Source organism: Elgaria multicarinata, chromosome 6 (assembly GCF_023053635.1).
Source record: "Elgaria multicarinata webbii isolate HBS135686 ecotype San Diego chromosome 6, rElgMul1.1.pri, whole genome shotgun sequence".
NCBI classification, from domain to species: Eukaryota; Metazoa; Chordata; class Lepidosauria; order Squamata; family Anguidae; genus Elgaria; species Elgaria multicarinata.
Genome location: NC_086176.1, coordinates 76,617,718 through 76,639,956, shown reverse-complemented (window position 1 = coordinate 76,639,956; position 22,239 = coordinate 76,617,718). Strand labels below are relative to the sequence as shown.

General features: G+C 40.5%; 1 protein-coding gene across 1 annotated transcript in view; it reads left to right on the top strand.

Moving 5' to 3' along the window:
* ADGRV1 (adhesion G protein-coupled receptor V1) overlaps positions 1–22,239 on the top strand; it is a 319,443-nt gene that overhangs the window by 37,736 nt on the left and 259,468 nt on the right. The window contains exons 15-25 of the mRNA XM_063129627.1: positions 1,057–1,217; positions 3,696–3,819; positions 4,876–5,142; positions 6,494–6,620; positions 9,289–9,506; positions 10,744–11,487; positions 13,723–14,096; positions 15,325–15,501; positions 16,697–16,877; positions 19,341–19,543; positions 21,668–21,797. Coding sequence (XP_062985697.1) covers positions 1,057–1,217; positions 3,696–3,819; positions 4,876–5,142; positions 6,494–6,620; positions 9,289–9,506; positions 10,744–11,487; positions 13,723–14,096; positions 15,325–15,501; positions 16,697–16,877; positions 19,341–19,543; positions 21,668–21,797 — 2,706 coding nt within the window. The remainder of the gene's footprint in view (positions 1–1,056; positions 1,218–3,695; positions 3,820–4,875; positions 5,143–6,493; positions 6,621–9,288; positions 9,507–10,743; positions 11,488–13,722; positions 14,097–15,324; positions 15,502–16,696; positions 16,878–19,340; positions 19,544–21,667; positions 21,798–22,239) is intronic.

Here is a 22,239-nt window from a genome sequence, read left to right as displayed (position 1 = left end):
ATGGGACCAACTACCAGCGCAACAGGAACTAGCACTTCCTAAAGAAACCCTGGGATGAGCAAATATGCTAACTTCTGGAAAAGGACAGGTCAGCAGAGCTCTTTCTGTGAGCTCTGTTGACCTGCCTCGTTCTTAAAATGAGTGTTTCCACCTGTTTCCAGAACCACAAACTTCCCGTTGTGCAAGTGGTAGGCCCTGCTAGCATGTAGGTAGTGTTGGATACTGCTCTATGGCTCCTCCACATGCCAATGTTGGCCCAGTTTTCTGGAGGGCTGATGCAAGTGTGACAAGGAGCCAGAGCTTATTGGTCCTCCCATATAGCCCAGTATTTCGGAGGTGTTACCTTCATGGTATGGGAAGAAGTGATGCTGAATACCACAGTTCTCCACTTTAAAAAAGAAAGATAAAGCCATGCTATTTATTGAGCCTGCAATAAATAGCATGCCCTTGAATGTATATCTGTAAATGAGTTAATATGTTCAGAAACCGCTACATTGAGACACATCTATAAATAACTTTTTTTAACCTAAGATGTTTCCTTTAGCATTTACCTAGCAGGTCCTAGGCATCCTGTGATGTCAGAGCAGCTAAGCCAATGGCAGCCAACCAGAAGATGACTTTCAAGTCATTAATTAATGTGAAATATTTGCCTGGATCGTCATTTCCCCTGTCATGAAGTAGCAGAGTGATGGCATGTTTGATCTGTGCACGCAGTTTTCACACTGATACCTCTCATGAAGAAACTATTCAAAAATCATCTTGTGGTTGAAAAATGATTATGAATTGCATCACTAATTTCCCTCCCTCTCCTCCTCCTCCTCCTCCTCCTCCTCCTCCTCCTTCTTCGCATTTTCCATATACAATTACAATAATAATATAATTTTTTCATTGAATGGTTTTCAAATATCTGTTTTTGCTTATATGACATTAGTAGTCTATTGTTAAATCATTTTTTTTAAAAAAAATAAAATCTTTTTTGTTTTCTCTAAGCTGTCTTTGACATAAATTCCTTAAGACTATACATTTACCAGCTCATATGCTTGTGTTTCAAACCAGTGTTCAAAATTATAAGAACCCAAGGAACCTTTGGTAATGTGAATGTGTCTTGGGCAACTTACCCAGTTTCTGCAAAAGACATTTCCCCAGAAGAAGGGACAATTTTCTTTGGAAATGAGGAATTTTCAAAAAATATCACCATTTATTCTGTACCTGATGAGGTAAACGTTTTCACGCAAGTAATTTTTGGTGGGGCGGGGGATAAATTTATAACACAAGGGAGGTTGTTGAATTAAGGGAATAGCAGCTGCAGATACAGGAAGTTCTTTAATTTTGAAAGGACAGAAATGGTATGCATTTTATTTATTTATTAGCATTTTTATCTCATCCTTCAGTCAAAAAGGCTTTCAGAGTGGCTTACAAACTTAAGAAATAAGACGTCTTCTGGTTGAAGAAATAAGGCTTGCAGTCTAAAAGACATGGCACAAAAGGAATGGGGGCGGGGAGGGAAGAAGAAAGCAAATTCAGGCCCTAGATTTTAATTGCAAAGTTCAGCAGGTCATGGAGTTGGATCTAAACACAGTTATTGCTGCTTCCTCTTTTTCTGAACTTCTCCTTAGCAATGGTAGTTGGTAGTAGGAGACTGTGTGGCTCTCAGCTGAATCCAGGCATGATGAAGGGTTTCTGACTGCTGCTTCCTCTTCTCCTGATGGAGCTATAAATCTACTAGAATATTTCCTTTTGGCTCATAGGCTAAGGAATTTGGAATTGAACACTAATAGCCATCACTGGCGAAAAGCAAGTGCGTCAGTAATAGGGTTATGTTCAACATCACACAAGTGGAAAGATTGCAAGAGTTAGTAGTCTTTCATTAGTAATTGCATGGCCACTAGCAGAACAACTAGCATAACTAGTGCAAGCAACACTTCTCCTAAAGAAGCTGTGATAAGTTGTCTAAATCCTCATGTGGAATGCCTCGTGTCACGGCTTGCACAAGAATAAAAGTATTGAATTTGACACTTGCACAAGGATGAATATGGGGTTTCTGCAAGAGGTAGAAGCTTTGTGCTTATGAAATGACACCGTCAGATTCAACCCATAATCTGGAATTATGCAGGAATTTTTCATGTCATGCTAAACTAAATAAAATATTGATTTTTTAAAAATCTGCTAATAGTTTTTGTTTGCTCTTAATGTACGTTTTGCTCAGTCTGTTTGGAATGTGTCATTTGTTGGCTGTCCTGGGGAGAAGGAGAATAGCTATAATGTGGAACGTACAGTTTTCAGTGAAGTGTATGGCATGAGCTAATTCATGTTTGCATGTTTATCACCCATTGAATTACAGCATCAGAAGTTGAGAGAGCTATCAGAAATGAAAAACCTCAGTCACAACATTTATATTTCCTCTCATTCCTTCAAACACCATGATTCTCAGTGTTGTCAATTTTCAGCCTGGTGCCCTTCAGATGTGTTGGACTACAGCTTCCATCATCCCCAGCCAGCATAGGCATTGAGTTGTAGCCCACAGAATACCAGGTTGGAGAAGGCTAGTGTACACATTTAGCTATGAGTCATTAATTGTTGAGTAATCAAGTGATGGCATGTGTGAAACAGCCCTATAAGACTAGGACATACAGGGTTGGATCTAGATTTAGGCATACTTGGAATAGGCCCATTGAAATCAATGGGACTTAAGTTCACCATGATTTCAATGGGCCTTACCTTTCAGATGGAAGAGTATTAAGAACACATAACAACTGTTGACATTGAATCAACTTGGAATCCTGGAATAAGTGACTGGAGGGGGCATGCCCAGCAAGTCTAATGGCCGTTGGAAAGCCCACACTACCTCCCCCGGTGGGGATTATTTGCCGCCACCCTACAGTAATGATACCGTGGGATTTGGCGGTGGAGCGGCACCAACTCAGCAATGTGAAGGAGCCTCTAAGTCAGGGCTGGGGAAATGTGTAGCCCTCCAGATGGGTGGTCATGCTGGCTAGGACTGATGGAAGTTTTGGACCAACAACAAGTGGAGGGCCACACTTACCCTACTGCTGCTTTAAATTACAGGGGGATGATCAAACCTGGTGAAGTCCCGCCAAAGTGGGCAAATTTTAGCATTTTTCAATCCCATTGGGCAGAATTCCCCAATGCTGGTAGAATGGACCACTAGCAGAACAGGAACTAGTGGTTCCTGAAAATACACACACACACACACACACACCAACCCTCCCCCCCAAATCCCCCAGAATTAAGTGCTAATGCTTATTTCCAGAATGGGGCAGGTCAGCAGAACTCTCAGAAGGGAGCTCCGCTGATCTGCTCTGTTCTGGAAATGAGTATTGCTGCTCTTTTCCTTGCTTATTTTAGAAACCACTAGTTAAATGTTGCAATAGCAGTCTGTTTTGTTAGGGCAACAGAACTTGTAGAGGTGCAGTAGCAGTGTAGTATACTGATTTAAATGGGATAGTATTAAGTGCGTACCACTGTGACTAGAGTATATCATAATGGTGCAGAGACCCCAAAATAAATAAAGATTGCTTAGATTTCACTGCTCTGCAAGACTTTATGGTTTGTTTTTAAATCCTCATTATTTTAGAATTGTGCACCATAATTTGTAATCGTTAATTGTTGGGAGATCTGTTTTAATTCCATAACATTTAGGAAAATAACATACGTTAGCACTGTTATTTTTCCAGATACCTGAAGAAATGGAAGTATTCATCATTAGACTTTTGAATACAACAGGGGGTGCTCGAATGGGAAATAAAACTACTGCAACCTTGCAGATTACCAAAAATGATGATCCAATTTATTTTGCAGGTGAGAGATTTGCTCTGTAGCTTATTTCCAAATAGTTACTGTTCAGAGGCAGAGACACGTTCTCCAAAATTAATTAAATGTGAACGGCAGATATGCTTGGCTTTATCATGCTATTCGATGTCTTATGTTCTCATTAAGATATTGGCTGAATTCAGATGACATGTCAAACTACGATTTTTAAATTAAACCATGGTTTGTAAACCATGGTCAGCACCATGTACATTGATGGTGCTATATAAATAAATAATAATAATAATAATAATAATAATAAAGGAGACAACAAATCAAGTTCTCAAACCAGAGTTTGAAGCTGCTTTACAAACCACATTTTGCACTAAGTGTGGCTTGCCATTATGTGTGAATTTGCAAACCACTGACTAACCATGGTTATGAACATCATTCCAACTCAGAAGTCTACTGTACCATGGAGACAGGAGGAGTGAACCTATGGAGCTGAGTGTGAGCAGACAGAAAATAGAAGCAGATAAGCAGCCCTAAACCTGCTATACATTTTAAGCCCAAACCATTATGAGGATTCTTCACTGTGGTTAGCACAAACCATGGTTTGGTGTGATGTCTGAACTGAGCCATTACAGTTTGCATTGACCCTGTTCAGACGACACACTAAGCCATGGTGGTTAAGCACTTTGAGTTAAACATTATGGCTTAGCGTGTCATGTGAACTATTCCTAACAATGGTGGCTACATAACCACTGTTTAAACACACTATTTTCTGCAGAAAGGTTAGCAGCCTAACCATGGCTTAGCATATTTTCTGAACAGGCCCATTGTGATAATTGTCTTGTAAGCTACTTTCTGCACATATATTTTTAAAAGCAGGGCAATAACAACAATAGCAACAACAATAACAACGCTTTTCCTGGAGATTCGTTAACGTTTAAATCCTTGGGTCTTTTGTAAGCTAGGAGCGGTGTAGATACTTTTAGTAATATAAATCATGCATTTTCCTTTTAGTAGGTTTTCCTTCTCTCTGTTATAGAAAACACCTGCACAGGAAGTTTAAAGCTCTGATGCCTTTATTTACGTCTATTTCAGATCCTGTTGTTGTGAAGGTTCACGAAGGTGGCATTGCTAATTTTGTAGTCATAAGGAACGGCTCCAGCGCCAGTGTTGTTTCAGTTCTCTACGCCACTGTTAATGGAGGAGCCAGCGCCAAGGAAGGAGACTTCATTTCTAGTGAAAAGAATGAAGTGCTTTTGTTTGAGATTGGAATAAGAGAACAGAACATAACTGTGTTTATCAATGATGATGATACCCCTGAGTCAGATGAGACTTTTTATATCATTCTCTTCAACTCTACAGGTTCAAATGATTATTTGATCTATGCAAAACAAGCAGCTGCTGCTTCTCTGATGTTGCTTTGCTCACACACCATGATTGGTAGTTTGGAGAACTGATGATCATTAGAGTATTCCCCTTGCCATGTTTCATCACATCAAAGCATCTTTTTATGCCCTTGTGAAACATACAGCATGTCTGGATCTATGTATTTGTGGCTGGTTTTAATATTGCTTGGTTAGAACAGACAAACAAACAGGAGCAGCTTCAGCTTTTATTCCTTGCATCATGTGTTAAAAAGGGAAACACAGTGTACTTTATTTATTATCCCACTATCTTCAGTACAAGGACAAAAATGGAATAGTAGAAAAAGAGTTTGCCTTCTGTGAAATAAGTTTCTATTAGCACTGAGAATGGTGGGTTGTTTAGTGTGTTGGGACTCAGACCTCACCTCTGCTTTGTACTCCATCTTTTGGGCAGGCTATTTGTCATTTGTGATTAGTCTGCCACTGCGCTAGCATAAGCGACTTTAGCACAATGCCAGTAGCATTAGCTAGCACTGCAGGATTCCTTGGGAAATCCATTGCACCAGCTGACACTAGGCATTCTGCCAGAGGTCCCCTGTGCTAGCACAACGTCATTTACATTAGCACCTGTGTCGCACTGGAGACTGCCCTAAAACACTGGTTTCTCTCATCCTGTCATCTTGAATGGGTGAGCTCAGGCTATGGTTTAGAATGCCACCATCATACTGAGTTCCTATCATTGGCTGTAAAGGCTAAAACCTGTGTGCCATTTATGACAATAATTCTTTCCATTACTGACCATAGAAGCCCATCTGTTCTTCTGGATAGTGATTCAGGAATAAAGCCCATTGTACATGATGACCTTGTTCCTTGTTTTGAAAGGACATTTTAGCTATTTGCCAAAACCTGTGTGCAGTGACAAGGAAAAGTTGTGCCTGCCTTTGGATGCCTTGGAAAATCTATGTGTGGGCATCATATTTGCCATGGAGTCTGCACACATAAAATCGGACACATACAGACCTCAGTTTGATATCTCACATACAAAAGTATGGTAAGAAGCCTCTTAATTTAATCCTTCTGTATGTGAACTCTCTGCAAATGTGATGCCCACACTGGTGTCTGGCAGGCCTAGATGTAAGACAGGTGCACCAAATTGGTGGGAGAGTGGGCATGATCTCTTTCCTCCAGCACACAAAGAGAGCAGATTATCTTCTGAACCAGTGCTAAGATACTCAGAATCTTGGATTTGGAAAGACATTTAGAGAAGTAAAAAAGTATTACCCCTTCAATCCAATATGATTTTGTTCACATTTTAGCGTCATATTTAAACATAAAACATTGTTTCTTAGGAGACACAGTAGTCTATGGACCTGGGATGGCAACTGTAATAATTGAAGCAAATGACGATCCAAATGGCATTTTCTCGTTAGAGCCTACAAGCAAAGCAGTGGAAGAAGGCAAGACCAATAATTTTTTGTGAGTAATATTCAAGCAAATATCTCATTTCCACTAAGTATCTTGGATTAAACTTTCCTGAAATCTCCTTAGTCTAACTTTATTTGTCACAGTAGGTTTGTAATAACTAGGATTGTTTCACAAGTTACTTCCATGTCAAAAATGACACAACGGAAGAGAGTTTAAAATATTTGCAGACTTTGCAAATAACTTTAATATGTGGAGTTACTGCTGGACTCTTGGCGATTGTGGACTTTTCTTTAAATAGATATGTATACAATTTCTTCCCAGTTTATCCTTTAGACACAAGGTCATCCTTCAGGGCTGCACCCTTGACTTAAAAGAATGGGATAAGAGGCTTATTTGAGATGCCGTCACAGCACATATAAGGGAGAGGAGAGCATGTGTAAGAACATGGACTGCTTCTCCCAGGCATTTAACAGCATTTAACAACGCTAAGTTTGTTTTTTAACTGACCCCAGAACTGTTGTTTTTAAATGGATACTGTTGTTTTTATACTATGGTTTTTATGTTTCTGATGGTTTTTAAATTTTGTATACTTTTTAATGTTTACTGTTTTTAACTTTTGTAAACCGCCCAGAGAGCTTCGGCTATGGGGCGGTATATAAATGTAATAAATAAATAAATGGTAGAAAACTATTCATAAGAGGATATTAGGTGTGAAATGTTATTTATGAAAGTAACAGCAATCCTATATGTGTCCAGGGAGTGCAGCAGTGTTGGAGTGCTCCGAAAATCCTATATGTTGGCAGATATCCTGAAGAGCAGGAGGAGCAATGGAGGAGATCTTCACCTTTCTGTCCTCCTTTCTGCTGATATTTCACTTGATGCACTTTTGCGTGCACCTCGTGGAGTCATGGGGATTGGGACGGAAGCTGGGAGGCTTTGGATCCTGAGGATCCTTGGCACCTCCCCTTCCTTCCCCTTTCCTCCTCATTTCCATCCTCAGCTGAAGTTGGAGCTCCGACTTTGGGTGAGGAGGCCACTGCAGTGATTTCACCAGTGGCTGCAAGGGTGGGAGGGGTGGCATTTGGATTTCCCCTCCGAGATTGTAACAGTGTCTACAGCCACAGAGGGAAACGCTGAATCATCCTATAGTCCCTGGGATGCTCTACATGTGCTGAACAGAGTGAATAGGGGGAATCCCTTGCAAAATGACAAGCTGACTTCGCATATGTACTACAGATGAAATCATTACCCTATTGTTGATTAGTTCAATAAATTCTATTCTATTTTATTTATTCTGTTCTAAAAACATAACATTATACATATGGCGACTATGAAATGAACCTGCAAAAATGCAGCACAGTAATAAAATTGAGGGGGAAATTAAGGTACTAACTAAAGGTTAACCATTAGGTTATCTAGCAAGTCATGTTGAGTGAAAAACCTGCCAAGATATTGCTTTGAAAATTTACCTCAAACAGTTCTTTTGTTCAAGGAAGGTTTAATGCTTGTTCTCTTCTATGAATATTTGTGTTAATCTCAGAGGATTTTTTTTTAAAAAAAATCAAAATCCCATCTGTCTTGAAAGAACTTTCTACAGGCTTTAGATGCAAAATCTCTTATTGGTGTTCATTCATAGATGTATCCAGGACTAGCAGGATTTAAAAAGTTAATTTCTGCTTGGCTGATGACCCTGGTTATGCTGCCAATTAACTCAGCAGGAGGTGTATAATCCATTGACACTTTCTAACAAGTGGATTGGTGGGCTATAGAGATAAGTTCGTGGAACTCTGTTAATGACTGGTCAAAATAGCTGAGAAGAGAATTTTCTCTACAGTTTTTTTTTTAATTATGCTGCTCCTATAATGTGTTGTCCCCCCATCCCCCGCAATGCTTTTTACTTTATCTAGAATGTGACTGGAGCTCTTTGAATGGCATAACTGGGTCAAGTTTTTCTTGATTTTTTAAAAAAATATTATTATTATCATCGTCATTGTCGTCATCGTGGAATTCTCAAAATCTAACACTTCATGAGAAAATAAATCTTTGTTATACAGTTATACTGTTAAGAAAGGACCCAGTGGGTGAAGTTGAACATCTTCCTACTCTGAGGCAAAATATCCTACTGCAAAATCATTCCTGGCAGCTTCCCATTTCTGACTTCTTCAAAGTTTCCAGGGAAAGAAAATCCCTGGGCACCTCTTTCTAGTACTGAACTTTTATAATCAGAATGTTTCCCCTCAGATGTCAAACCTCATTCTATCCAGCTTCTGTTTGTCTTTTTAGTGAGCCAGTGGGGCATATTTTCCCCAGATTGTAGTGGTTGCAAAATGTACAATATAGCATGGCTGGGCATCTTGGACTGAAGGAAAAACAAAAACAAAAACTCCACACCTGGATGAGCACAAGCTACCTCCTGGGCACACCTAAAGTAGTTCTTTGGATCCCAGCCAGGGCTATGATGCTGCTTTGCCTAATTAAGCATAAACCCAAGGCCTCTCTAGCAACAGAAAGGAGAGACAATAACCCACCCTCTTTGCATTGAGGAGGTCCTTTAGGACTGGGTTGCAAATGCAGATAAACATTCAGGGTTTTCTTTGCTTCTTCCTTAAGAAGGTATTGTAGATGGATTACATGGAGAATTGTAAAATGGGTTTGTTTACTATGCCTGCTGTTTTCATGAGGGGAAAAAACCTCTCATTGTGTCTAATTTACTGCACAGGGTTCTGAGGCACAGAGGCTACTTTGGTAACGTTTCTTTGGCCTGGCAGCTGTTTGAGAATGATTCGGCTTTGGACCCCGGGAAGGAATTCTATGACGTCTCTGGGCTCGTATGGTTCCTAGATGGCGAATGGTCACGGCCCATAACTCTTCATGCCATTCCTGATAAAATTCCTGAATTCAATGAATTTTACGTGCTAAGGCTGGTGAACGCTTCAGGTATAGTGGGCTCCCTTTGTCCAAATCTGAAGGTGCAGTATGGAAAACCAGTAGAAAAGTTGCCAGGGGGTGGTAAATTAAAATTCATTTCCTTGGGGCAAAAGATTAATCTGAGATCTTCCAAAGGGTATAATGCTTAGACTTCTCTAAAGGTCTAAATGCAAATTCAGACCAGACGGTTGCATATTCTGCATAGGCAATATGAGTCTTTTTTCAAGTTTAAAAATAGTGTGTCATTTTCTACAGCTTGTAGCATAGCGATATTTAAAACAATGTGCTAATTTCAGAAACATCTACTGCTTTCTCAAAAGACTCCATCTGCCACCCGCTATATATTTTTTACATGTTCACTGTACATTTTTGTTTTAAATGAATCAGTTGCCTATAAAAGTTCATGCCCCAGTAAACCCACTAGTATCAGCAGACTCAAGAGTTGAATCTTTTTCTGGACTGTACCACTTCTGTGGCAGGTGTGTGTTTGTGTCACTGGGGCTGGGGGAGACAGAACATCATGTTTGAATGTACATAGAAAAATAACATGCCGGGAAGAAGAAATCAGCTTAAGCTTCTTTTTTGACATGCTCTATTTCTGTGTGCGAGGATGGTTTTTGGGTTGTTGTTGTTTTGTGACAAAGGATTTTCACACCTGCAACCTAACACAGTTACATGCCAACAGTTACGTTACATGCCAGCTATGGGGAAGGGCCATAGCTCATTGGTAGAGCACCTGCTTTATATCCAGAACCTCCCAGGTTCAGTCCCAGGCATCTGCAGGTAGGACTGCAGACGATACTGAGCAAGATGGAGCAATGGTCTGACTCAACATAAGGCAGCTTAATATGTTCTATATTCTAGGGAAAGCTTTATCGTTTGATTCTGCTCATTGTATAAACTGGCCCTACTAGTTGACACAGTAGTTTTTATCTCTTCTTTTAAGTGCCACACTATTAACACTTCTGGCTGAGAATTGGTGAGGTGTAGTGGTTAGAGTGCTGGATGAGGACTGAAGAGACCTAGGTTCAACCCCCCACTCAGCTATGAAGTTCATTGGGTGATCCTGGGCCTCTCCCTTGCTTACCACAAAGGATTGTTGAGATGATAAAATGGGAAAGGAGGGAGGCCATGTATCCTACTCTGATAAAAAGTGTAATATTGACACTGATAAGAGAGTGGTAGATGAGTAAATTCTATAATGAGTTTGTTTAATGTTGGGTTTTTTAATATATATATATTTCAGGTGGGATCCCAGGTCCTGGTGGCCAGTTAGCTGAAACCAGCCTTTCTGTGATTGTGGTGATCCCATTTAATGATGACCCCTTTGGAGTCTTCATCCTAGATCCTGAAAGCCAGGAAAGGGAGATAGCAGAAGATGTTCTGTCCGAAGATGATATGTCCTACATCACCAACTTCACAGTATGGAGACAGCAGGGAACATTTGGAGATGTCCGGATCGGCTGGGAAATACTATCCAGTGCATTCAAAGAAGGGTTACCGCCAATGATTGATTGCTTATTACTCGGGAAGTTTTCAAAGTCAGTGCAGTCACAACCTCACATGCGACGTCATCATACTGGAACAGATGCTTTGTATTTTAGTGGCGAAGAGGATGCATATGGGATAATCGAGCCCGAGTTCCTCATCGGTAAAAACAGATCTCTCGGCAACTTCACATTTTCAGCATGGGTGATTCCTAGTGCCAATAGCGATGGATTTATAATGGCAAAGGACAATGGCAATGCAACAATGTACTACGGAGTGAAAATCCACACAAATGAATCCCATATTTCTATAAGGCTTTATTACATACCATTGCAATCAAATGTGACGTACATAGCTAAGATCACAGTCATGAAATACTTAGAAGAAAATATTTGGCTCCACCTTTTGATTACACTGGATGATGGGATAATTGAGTTTTTCATTGATGGAAATCCTGTGCCTGGAAGCCTTAAGAGCCTCAAAGGTGAAGCAATTGCTGATGGTAAGCAACATGCCCTGTAGTGACCTTTCCCTTTGATCTTCTATCTGAAATTCAACAGGCCCAAATTCCATTCAGGAACAACAGTTTCCAAGTATTGGAATAGATTAAATTTGTAAAAGAAAATTGTAGTGTCAGATAGAAACCCAACAACATCTATTATACCTGCATTAATGAACTACTTGTTTTTGTAATTGCACAGGCCAATAGCAGGAGATCTCTCACTCTCAGTGCAATGGTTGTTCAGCTTCTTAAAAATGAATGGCAAAATGGTAATTGAATATTGGCAGGGAACTTTTGATCCCAACATTACAGTTTCAACAGACAACTTTGCAGCATACTAGTGAATTGTTGTTCATATTTTTAGTGTTAAATGAATAATGGCTCCAATCATTGGAGAACAGTCAGAAACTATTCCTGAATGATTCAACCTCTTTTATTCTCACATCTCAGAGAACAACTACATAGATGAATCTACCCACTAATAACTCAGAAGGGGGCATTTTTAAAAATAATGTTGATGTGGCTTGAACTTCATGATAAGCCTATTGTGAATGCGCACTGTGCTCTTACACACTACCTGATCACTCAAACTGCAAGCAGGAATGGCTAAATAACCCACAGACTTTCCGGTCATGGCTTGTTTAGTGTGATGTACAAACCTGGACCTCTGGCTTGTCTTTCCCCAAACAAGACAGAGAAATAATTGCCTTTTTTTGTTGGGTTATTTCTCTGGCTTGTCAGGGGAGAGACAAGTCACGTGTCCGGGTCCTTATGTCACACTAAGGGCACAATCCTATGTTTACTTAGACAGAACCGTCTGTCTAAACATGCATAGGATTGTGCCCTAAGAAGCCATGTACAAAGTGGAGATTGAAAGCTTCCATTTTACTTTTAAAATGAAGCAGTTCTCTATTGTGTCCAAACTTGGATAACTCTGGCTTGTTTGAACTATGGATAGATATTATTTATTTATTTATTTATTTATTTATTTATTTATTTATATAGCACCATCAATGTACATGGTGCTGTACAGAGTAAAACAGTAAATAGCAAGGCCCTGCCGCATAGGCTTACAATCTAATAAAGTAAACCAAGATCAAACCATTCTTTTTCATAAAGTCTGAATCAGGCCAGTGTCTTGCTATTCTTTTATTATGCATGTAGCTGATGATGGCTTAAAAAGTAATGAATGCAACATAAACAGTACATTAAAGGCAAGCTGCCTATTTTATGTGGTGAAATGCAACACAAATGATTATGATCTAACAAACCAAGAGGAGCACAGTAGGGATTGCATCCTGGTTAATAATAGGACCTCTTTAAAAAAAAGTTAGCACTTGGCTCGTGCATGCCTATGTGTGGGGTGGAAGAAGCAGATATATTTTTTTTAATTTTTATTATTGAAACAACAAACACAAATCAAAATCACTTAATACAAAAACATTATAATACCTTACTATCATATATTTGATGTTAACCTATTAAAGATAATATAATAAACATAACAGTGCTCCCCCCACCTTGGGATCTCATTCTTGCTTCCAAAAACTCATAGTTTCATCTGTTGGTGGATCCCCCCTTCCTTTAGAAAATACAAACTCCAGGAACTTTTGCCATATACTCTCAAAATCATTCGTTTTTACTATGCCTCTTTTCATTTTTATATTACATGTCAATTTATCATTTATAGCAATGTCCCACACTTCTTTATACCATTCTTCAATACAATAATCTCCTGTAATTTTCCAATTCCTAGTTACTATTAACCTTGCAGCTGTCAGCAGGTTCGTTATCAATTCTTTCATTTCTTTATTACATTTAAGATCATCATGCAGTGAGAGTAATGCAATCCTTGGTGTAACTTCTACTTTAAATCCCACAATCTGTTCAATCTCATAAAACACCATCTTCCATAACTTTTGCACATGTACACAATCCCACCACATATGTAAATACGTTCCCTTTTCACCACAACCCCTCCAACAATCTGCTGAAAGCTGTTTATTAATCTTATTTAATCTAACCGGAGTTAAATACCACCTCCATACAAATTTGTAGTGATTCTCCTTTATTCTTACTGACATATTTCTCAACACTCTCTGTCTCCATAGTCCATCCCACCTCTGTTGTCCTATTTGTATCTTCAAATCAGTCTCCCAAACCAAGCAGATATTTCTTTTGAATTTCATTTTTTATAATTCCTCAACACAATATACAACTCTGTTTCTTTTCTAGGGCCAGGAATAATGAGAGTTGGTGCTGGCGTGAACGGGGGCAGCAGGTACAAAGGGTTGATGCAAGATGTGAGACTTTATGAACGTAAATTGACTAAGGAAGAGATCTATGAACTTCATGCCACTCCAGCAAGGGCTGACTTGCACCCCATCTCTGGGTACTTGGAATATCGACAGGGAGAAACCAATAAGTCATTCATTGTTTCTGCCAGAGATGACAAAGAAGAAGAAGGAGATGAGCTGTTCATCCTTAAGCTCATTTCTGTTCATGGGGGAGCACGGATTTCACAAGAAGGCACAACCGCAACATTAAGAATTCAGAAGAGTGATAATGCCAATGGTCTGTTTGGTTTCACAGGAGCATGTATTCCGGAGGTAGGAAATATAAGATAAAGTCAAGGGATCCTAAGACCTTGTGCCATATAGTGCCTCCCAGTATGAGCCAGGAAGTCCTTGGTTCCAATCTCACTATGACCATGAACTAGTTAGGCAGCCTAATTTTCTTTCCGCTGCAGCCCATCATCTCCAATATGAGCATAAGAAACTCTGTACATTCACTCTGCAAGTGAATGGAGTGTTCTTCATTCAGTTGAATGGTGGGGAGTGAGGGGAGATGCCCTGCTAAACAACCACTGGAAGGGGGCAGAAGTCCACACTCCAGCAAAGACCTTTGGGGCAACAGGGTCCTTGACTGGAGGTCGGCTTCTAGTCCCCTCCAGCTATTTTTCGTCAAGGTGGGCTTTCCCCCATACCTATTCAAATGGATGGGGGGAATTGTTCCATTCACTTGAATGGGGAGGGGAAATGCTTTTTCAAAATTTCAAATGTGCCCACACAGGGCCACAGAGATTCGGGAACCCCGTCCTACATGATGGAGCTGATATGTGCACTGAGCTACTGCTGGCAGTCACATAGAGATCCTGCCGTAGGGACTTTGTTTTTGTTTTGTTTTTTGATGGCACACGATGTACAAAGCAGGGCTTGTTAAGGCGTAGTAATGAATGGAGGGATAAGAAATGGTTAACTACTAATAGGCTTCATGAGAAAGTGAAGCTGCCAAATGTGACATGAAGAACGGCATGACAAGAGAGATGACGGTAAGAGTGGCAGAATTTAGAGAAATAGCCGAGGATGCGTGATTAGCAATTCCGTCAGAGGGAGAGAAAGGAAGTAAGGCCATTCCGTCAACGTTGCTGAGAGACTAGTTCCTGTTCAATGTCCTCATCAGTTTCCACCCCAGTAGGTTGTTATAAGAACTATGTAACTTTAAGAACTGGTGCCGGAGTTTGTTAATTTCCTCCTTCCTCCTCCATTTTTCCTTTTAGGTCATGTCTTTTAGGTTATAAGTCTGAGAGCAAGAACTGTCATGGTCTTTTTTATTGATCTGTGTAAGCTGTTATGAGTGCCTTTTCAGTTGAAGAGGGGGGTCGGGTAAAATGTTTTACATAGCTAAATGAATGAACATATTTTTTTGTGGGGGGTGGATAGAAGTACATTGATATGCTTGAAGCAGTTGGTCTTATTTAGAACATCAATGTAAAATTGTGCTAGAAATATTATTCAGTTTTTTTAAGATGTTGCAAATCTTGCTATTTGCTTACAGGTGGCAGACGAAGGTTCCACTGTATCGTGTGTAGTGGAGCGCACCAGGGGAGCCCTGGACCATGTTTTTGTGTATTACAGCACCTCTCAGATTGATTCGGATGGCATTAATTACTATGTTGCTGATTTTGCTAACACCAGTGGAATGATCACATTTTTTCCTTTCCAGAGATCAGAGGTAAATCCTATCTTCCTATTCAAGTTAATGAATACTTGTTCTTTGAAAATCTGGAAACTGATCCCCCCCACGCCCCCGGCCACATGTCTGTTTAGAGTTGTTAGGTGAAATCCACTTGAGTTTTTCTGCTGATGGAACTGTTTCCATTAGCGGAACTGGGCAGGGGGAAATTCCCCCTCCTCCAGTGCCCCTTGCTCAGCCTCAAAACCTGCTCCAGAAGTTGGGGAATCCTCCAGAGCAGTTTTGGAGTGGCACAGAAGGGAAGGGAAAAAGAGAAAGTCCCATTGTGCGAGCTGCAATGTCCCACCCATAAAATGCTATTTCTGATTTTAACCTAGAAGAATGACCATGCTAGTCACAAACGAAACATTATTAACAAACAACTTACTCATTTCCACTGAAGGTAGAATGGTAAATGTACCACTTAGGCTGGAAATACTTCAGAATCTTTCCAACCAAAAGTCAGAAAATCAGGAAACCAGTGCAGGGCTTTCAGCATATTAGCATTGCCTTTTGTGTACTACTAAAATGTTTTTTATCCCTTTCAAATTACGGGACCTTGGTACTCAAAGGATTGTCTCTTCCCACATATGCCTGCTACGACCCAGAGAGCTTCATTTGAGGCCTTCTCTGAGTGCCCTTACCGAATGAGGTATGGCAGTTGGTTATGAGTGAAAGGCCCTTTTCCGTGGTTGCCCCCCTCCTTTATTTTCCTAGGCCTTCTAAACCCCTTTGCAGATTCTTAATCCTAAAACTAAAACTAATTTTTAGTTTTGCTGATGGTCCTTTTCTGCTCTCTGTTTCTTGGACAGTTCCTGATCTTCTCTGTTTTCATGCTGTATTTTTTCATCTTGTTGTGTTTTTATTGTACTGCTCTTTTATTTTAAAACAATTCTATTTTGTTTTGGGGTGCTGCATAAAATAATGTAAATAGAATAACTATTAATATACCAGGAAGGATTATGTGAGCTATTTGGCCCATTGGAATGTATCTTTGACCCCTAAGGATTTAATTGCATGAAGTAAGTCTTTTGTTGTCAAAACTGATTGCAAAAAACCCCCCAAAAAGCACAACCAAAGTTTTCAGGCTGAAATTGAAATACCAGGAATGATTAAACAGCTATTTCTGGGGGGAATTGGATATGTCTTTCTTAATGGATTCCTTTTTATTTAATTTTCATTTCTCTCTCTCCAGGTTTTGAATTTACTTGTGCTTGATGATGATATCCCTGAGCTGAATGAATATTTCCAGGTGACTTTAGTGTCTGCTGTTGCTGGAGATGGAAAAATAGGTTCAACCCCAACTAGTGGAGCAAGTATAGATCCAGAGAAGGAAACTACCTACATCACTATCAAAGCTAGTAACCACCCTTACGGTAATGATGATGGACATTATTTTGCTTATTTTCAATGTCTGAGGATATCCATGTGACTTTCTTATTCACTTGCTGGGAATCTTATATAAGAATATGGTAGTGTAAGACTTATTACTTGAGATCTACAAGACGAGTTTCACTCATTTTTGTTTTAAATTGAAGCTTAAGCAGTTTAGATGTGCAGACAATTTTAAAACTTTGAAAAAGTTCAAAGCTTGAGTTTGGGACAGCTCAGGAACAAAAACGGAGAGGGATGAGGCAAAACACAGGTTAATACATATTCCCCACCCATGCAGGCACATGTAATAATGTTTACTCCTGTGAGCTCTTAGATTGCTATGCCAATGAAAGGACAGGCACAGAACATTGGGCTAGGGGCTGAAGTTAAGTAAATCGGTGATAGAGGAAGAGGTGAGAAACTGAGTAGAAAGAGCTGAAAGGACACCAGAGGGAAAAGAAAGAGAGAAATCTTGCATAATGGGTTTTCGACCTGAAACTTCAAGAAATGGTAAAACAAACTTTTAAAAAAGAACGTCTTTTTTTTTTGTTTTCACCTTTGCTGGTTTATATGTAGAACATTTATTTTAAAAGTGTAAAGTTGTTCCAGTCTCAAGGCAAACAGGCAAAGATATTTTTACCCAGTCATTCTCAGACTACTAGCCCCCATGGCAACGCAGGATTTTCATTAGTAATTAGTAGTTATTTTATTGCTTTTAATGAGCATTAAAACAAAAGAAAAATAGCCATCAAAATATTCTGGGTTGTATGCAATTGATGTCCCTCTGCAATCCTATGTGGATGGCCATGAGCCTCCAAATGCAAGAGGCTTGTGGCCATCTAATGGAGGGTGGGAGAAGCTGCGGAGGCAATCTTCACCTCTGCATTCCTGCCGCTGTGCCTTTCAGTTAGATAGCCTTTTTTGTCCATCTAGCTAAAGCTTTGGGGAGGGGGGCTGGGGAGGCTGGAGGATTCCTTGTAAGCCGGCCTTTGCACTCCCCTCCCCACCCACGGGAACACCCCCTTTACCTTTCCTCCAAGGTTGCTTTTGTGACCTCAGAAAGGCAGCCAGTGTGGTTTTCTCCACGTTGGCTGCAAGGGGGAGTGAGGGGGGAGCTCGGACTCTTAAGGTCTGAAGTCAGAGCACTGACTCTGACTTTGAATCCAGGAATCCAGCTCCTCCTTACCCCAGACACTTTCTACAGGACATAGGATTGCACTCTAAGATATCTTTAATCAGTTGACAGTCCTAATTGAAAGGCTAGCTCTGTTGTGGCTCCTGCGTCTCTGTCTTTTATCTCCTAATTGCAGTGCATTCCTTGAATTAAAAGTGCAATGCCAACACCACCCAGTATCAGAGTTACTACTGCTGGATGAAGGAATGAATAATTCCTAGAAGGCATCATAAACCCGTGCCAACTGGAGCAACGGAGATCATGAGCGTCAACAGACAGCGAAAGTCGCGTTTCCTTACCGTCACTTCCCCCCACTTCTGTCCCATAATACATCACGCAGGGGAAGAAAGAGGAAGTAAACAATGACCATGTGGCCCATTCAGTGGGCACTTTTATCATGCTGCTTTTCCTGCACACAGCAGGAAATGGTGTCACATTTCGCTCCCCCCTCCCCAAAATTGGATTTACCAGAGTCTTTTTTGGGGCGGAAAGTATCGTGGTAATTGCTTACCCAAAAAATTTAGCAGAGTGCGGATAGCAGCAGCAGCGTGGAGCTGGAAATGGTTTCAGCTTGGAGTTAAGAACAAAAAGAAGCACTCACGGTCTTTGGTCAGTAAGAAGCTTTACTGACACTAAATAAATTACTTACAGAATAAATGGTCATATATACAGTCCTTTCACCAACAGTACAGCAACACAACGTAGCAGTATAACATCAGCAGTTTGATAATGTCAGCAGTAAGAAGCCTTACAACATGGACTTCTTAAATACACTTTTCTCCTTGGCCCAATTAACCAATAGTCTCTTCATCTTGTACTTCTCGTACCACACGTAGGCCAGGGAAGAATCTGCTTCATACTGGACTTCTCCTGGCAGAGACAATCTGGCCAAGGACATCTTTTTAACTCTTTAGAGTCCTTTTCCTTCTGTGGGTAAAAACCTAACCCCAACAGAAAGAAGACCAGAAGGAGCGGGAGACGTGCAGGAGGTGATTGTCGTCGTTGTCAAAAGGACCCGCGAAAAAACGCGAGTGGGCAGTAATGAGAGTGTGATAAAACACTTGTCTGATGACCCTCCTTGTTAACTGGAAATCATCTTCATTTGACAAAGTCATATAGCTAACCTCACTTTTCCCTGACCAAATGCCAGGATGCTTGAAACTGTAGCCAGGCCCAAATGTTACATGGACGTTTATGTATTAAAATTATCTTCTAGAGGTGAAATTAATTTTTATTTGGAAATAACTTCTTTTCACTTAAAGTAAAATAAGTTCTATCTTGGCTTTCTCAGGTTTGTTACAGTTCTCTGTGGGGCAGCCTCCAGAAGACAGCGATGAACTCATTCTCTCAGCCGTCACAGCACCCCATATTACTGTGAAGGAAGAAATAGGACATGTCAGGTTGCTTATTGTTCGAGCACAAGGCCTGCTTGGCATGGTTCTGGTGCAATACAAAACAGTGTCATTAACTGCGTTCAGTCCTCAAGATTACCAGGTAGGCAGCCAGCAGACTAAAAGAGGCGACAGAGACCAATTAGCTTAGCAGTCATTTATTGGTTTTTGCAATTCTGCACCTAGTGTTTACTCCTTACTTGGTGTTTTTTAAAAAAATAATAATTGTGTGTTGCTTTTGATCAGGGTTTGATGTCAAGGTAATCTTAGCTTTACACAAACTGGAGTACAGACACTTGTGAGTGCCAATTTTTAGGTTCTGTGAGCCTTTAGTACTGCTGCTGTAAGAGAAATAATTTATGGATACGAAACCTAATTAAGAAGACCTCCTGTTATTTTGACAGGCACCTACTTTCTGTCTGAATATGGATTCATAAAGATGCGGTTTTTCTGATGCTGAGAAGAATTCAGTCATTTTACACTCAAAACAGTTACATTATAAATAGATGCTCATAGACTATATTTTAGATATTTATTAACAGCAAACAAGTGTATTTATGACAACTATAGAAAGAAACTGATACCGTGGTATTTGTTGACAAGGGTTACAACAGGAAAAGAAAACAGACAAAGCACGGTACATACATTACCAATGCAGTTTTCTGACAGCAGAGATTACTCCTTGCCGGGGTAAGGAGTAATCCAGTATCTTCCCTTTACTTAATAGTTTTACACTTGAATGTGATATGTATTGCTCAATGTATTCTGATTGGCTACTTCACTCTTTTAATCCTGCCTCTTCATATTTCTCCATATTGAATGATGTTTTGTTTTTACTTGTACAGTATAGAAATTTCCCAACTTGCCCTTTGTGTTTTTTTTATTATTTATTTATTTATTTATTATATTTATATACCGCCCATAGCCGAAGCTCTCTGGGCGGTTTACAAAAGTTAAAAACAGTGGAAGTTAAAAACAGTTCAATTGTTTTTTTGACTTGTCTGGGGCATGAACCTTATTGAGCAAGAATGTTTCTAGTAGTGTTCTCTTTTCAATAGGTCAACCTTCCTGCCAGTAATAGGTCGAAAGCAAACATTGGTTCTGGCAGCCATTTTAGCTGTGCCACTTTGATACGCATGATACAAACATTGCTTTAAAATGGCCTACACCCCCATGAGTGAATTGTACAAGCACAGCTCACTCACACTTGCTCTGTGTCATGGATATGATGAACTGTCATACCCATGGAGCAGTTTGATTGACTGCACAGCACATGCATGCAGAGCTGCCTGCCCCAACCTTGCACCCTTCTGACATGTTGGACCGAGCTCCCAGCATCCCTCCAGCAGCAGAAGGCTGGCTTGGGGATGCTGGGAGTTCCAGTTCAACACATCAGGAGGTCACTAAGTTGGGAAAGCGGTACCTGAGTATCTGGGACCTTTATTCAAGCTTCAGATGTTCTTCTGTGCCCATTCAGTTTGCTTGCTGTTGTGAGGTAGGAGGGAGATCACCTATCCTCATTCGGAACAGTCAGCAATTCTTGCAGGTATAATACAGTCACCATTTTGCATCACCAGGGGGCTGTCTTCACGGTCCTGAGTTGGTGCCGCCTTCTCCAAACAGCCCGTGGTTTCACTTACCTGGGGTGGCGTCAGGTAATCCCAATGCCATGGAGGGAGCGCGGGGTTTCTGGCAGTCATCCGGGTACTGGAGCTACTGCCCCTCTTCCTGTTTTCCAGTGACCAATCCCTTGTCACCTTCCACCAGGACCATCCCCCGGATCGGCCATGGAGCGAGGTCAGATGGCAGAAGACCCGGGGTGACCTCACTCCCACCGAAAAAGTTGGGCTAAGTCCCTGACTTTTTTTTCTTTGCAGCTTTGCAGGAAATTTCTATGGTGGCTGCGAATCTGTGGCTGTGGCATATAACTGACACAGCACTGCTTCGCAGCCACCACAGGGCTTTGACCACATATAGTCAGCCCCCCCGGAGTGGAGTGGAGGCTATCAGGACCTACCAATACTACTATGGCTTCCAATTAGCCCCCTGATCATCTTCTGTCAAATGTGCCAGGATAGAAGCCTCATATCTGCCCTGACAAAAGCAGGGCAGACTTGAATATAATTTCTTGGTACACAACGTAGGGTTTATTTCTGATTATTTTTCTTGCTTATGCTGATATAATGACAGGTTTTGAACAAAAGTATAAATAGCCTTTTTACTACAGGGTATTACAGGCACCTTGGAATTTCTGCCAGGAGAAAGATACAAGTACATTATCGTTAACATTACAGATAATTCTATCCCTGAGCTGGAAAAGGCTTTTAAAGTGGAGTTGCAGAATCCAAACGGAGCAGGTAAAGGTTCTTAGATTGACTTTTCTCTGCATTTATGTGGTCTCATTTGAAGGCTTGAAATGTTATTATCCCTACACCATTATGGGAAACTTGATCTTCCAAAGCTGGAATTACACTTTTACCCTGAAAGAGAGCATTAGCTCTATAATTTTTTTGTGAAGATGTTCATTGCCTATCTGCATTATTGTTGAACTCAGCCATGTTCTAAATAAAGTAGTTAAATGTTGTCAGGTAATGGGCCTGTTCAGACAACATGCTAAGCCATGGTTAGGACACTAAACCTTTTGCAGCAAATGGTTAGCGAGCGTGTTTAAACCATGTTTATGTAGTCACCATGGTTAGGAATGGTTCCCAGTACATGCTATGCCATAATGTTTAGCTCAAAATGCTTAACCGCTGTGGCTTAGTGTGTCGTCTGAACAGGGTCAATATGAGATCATTC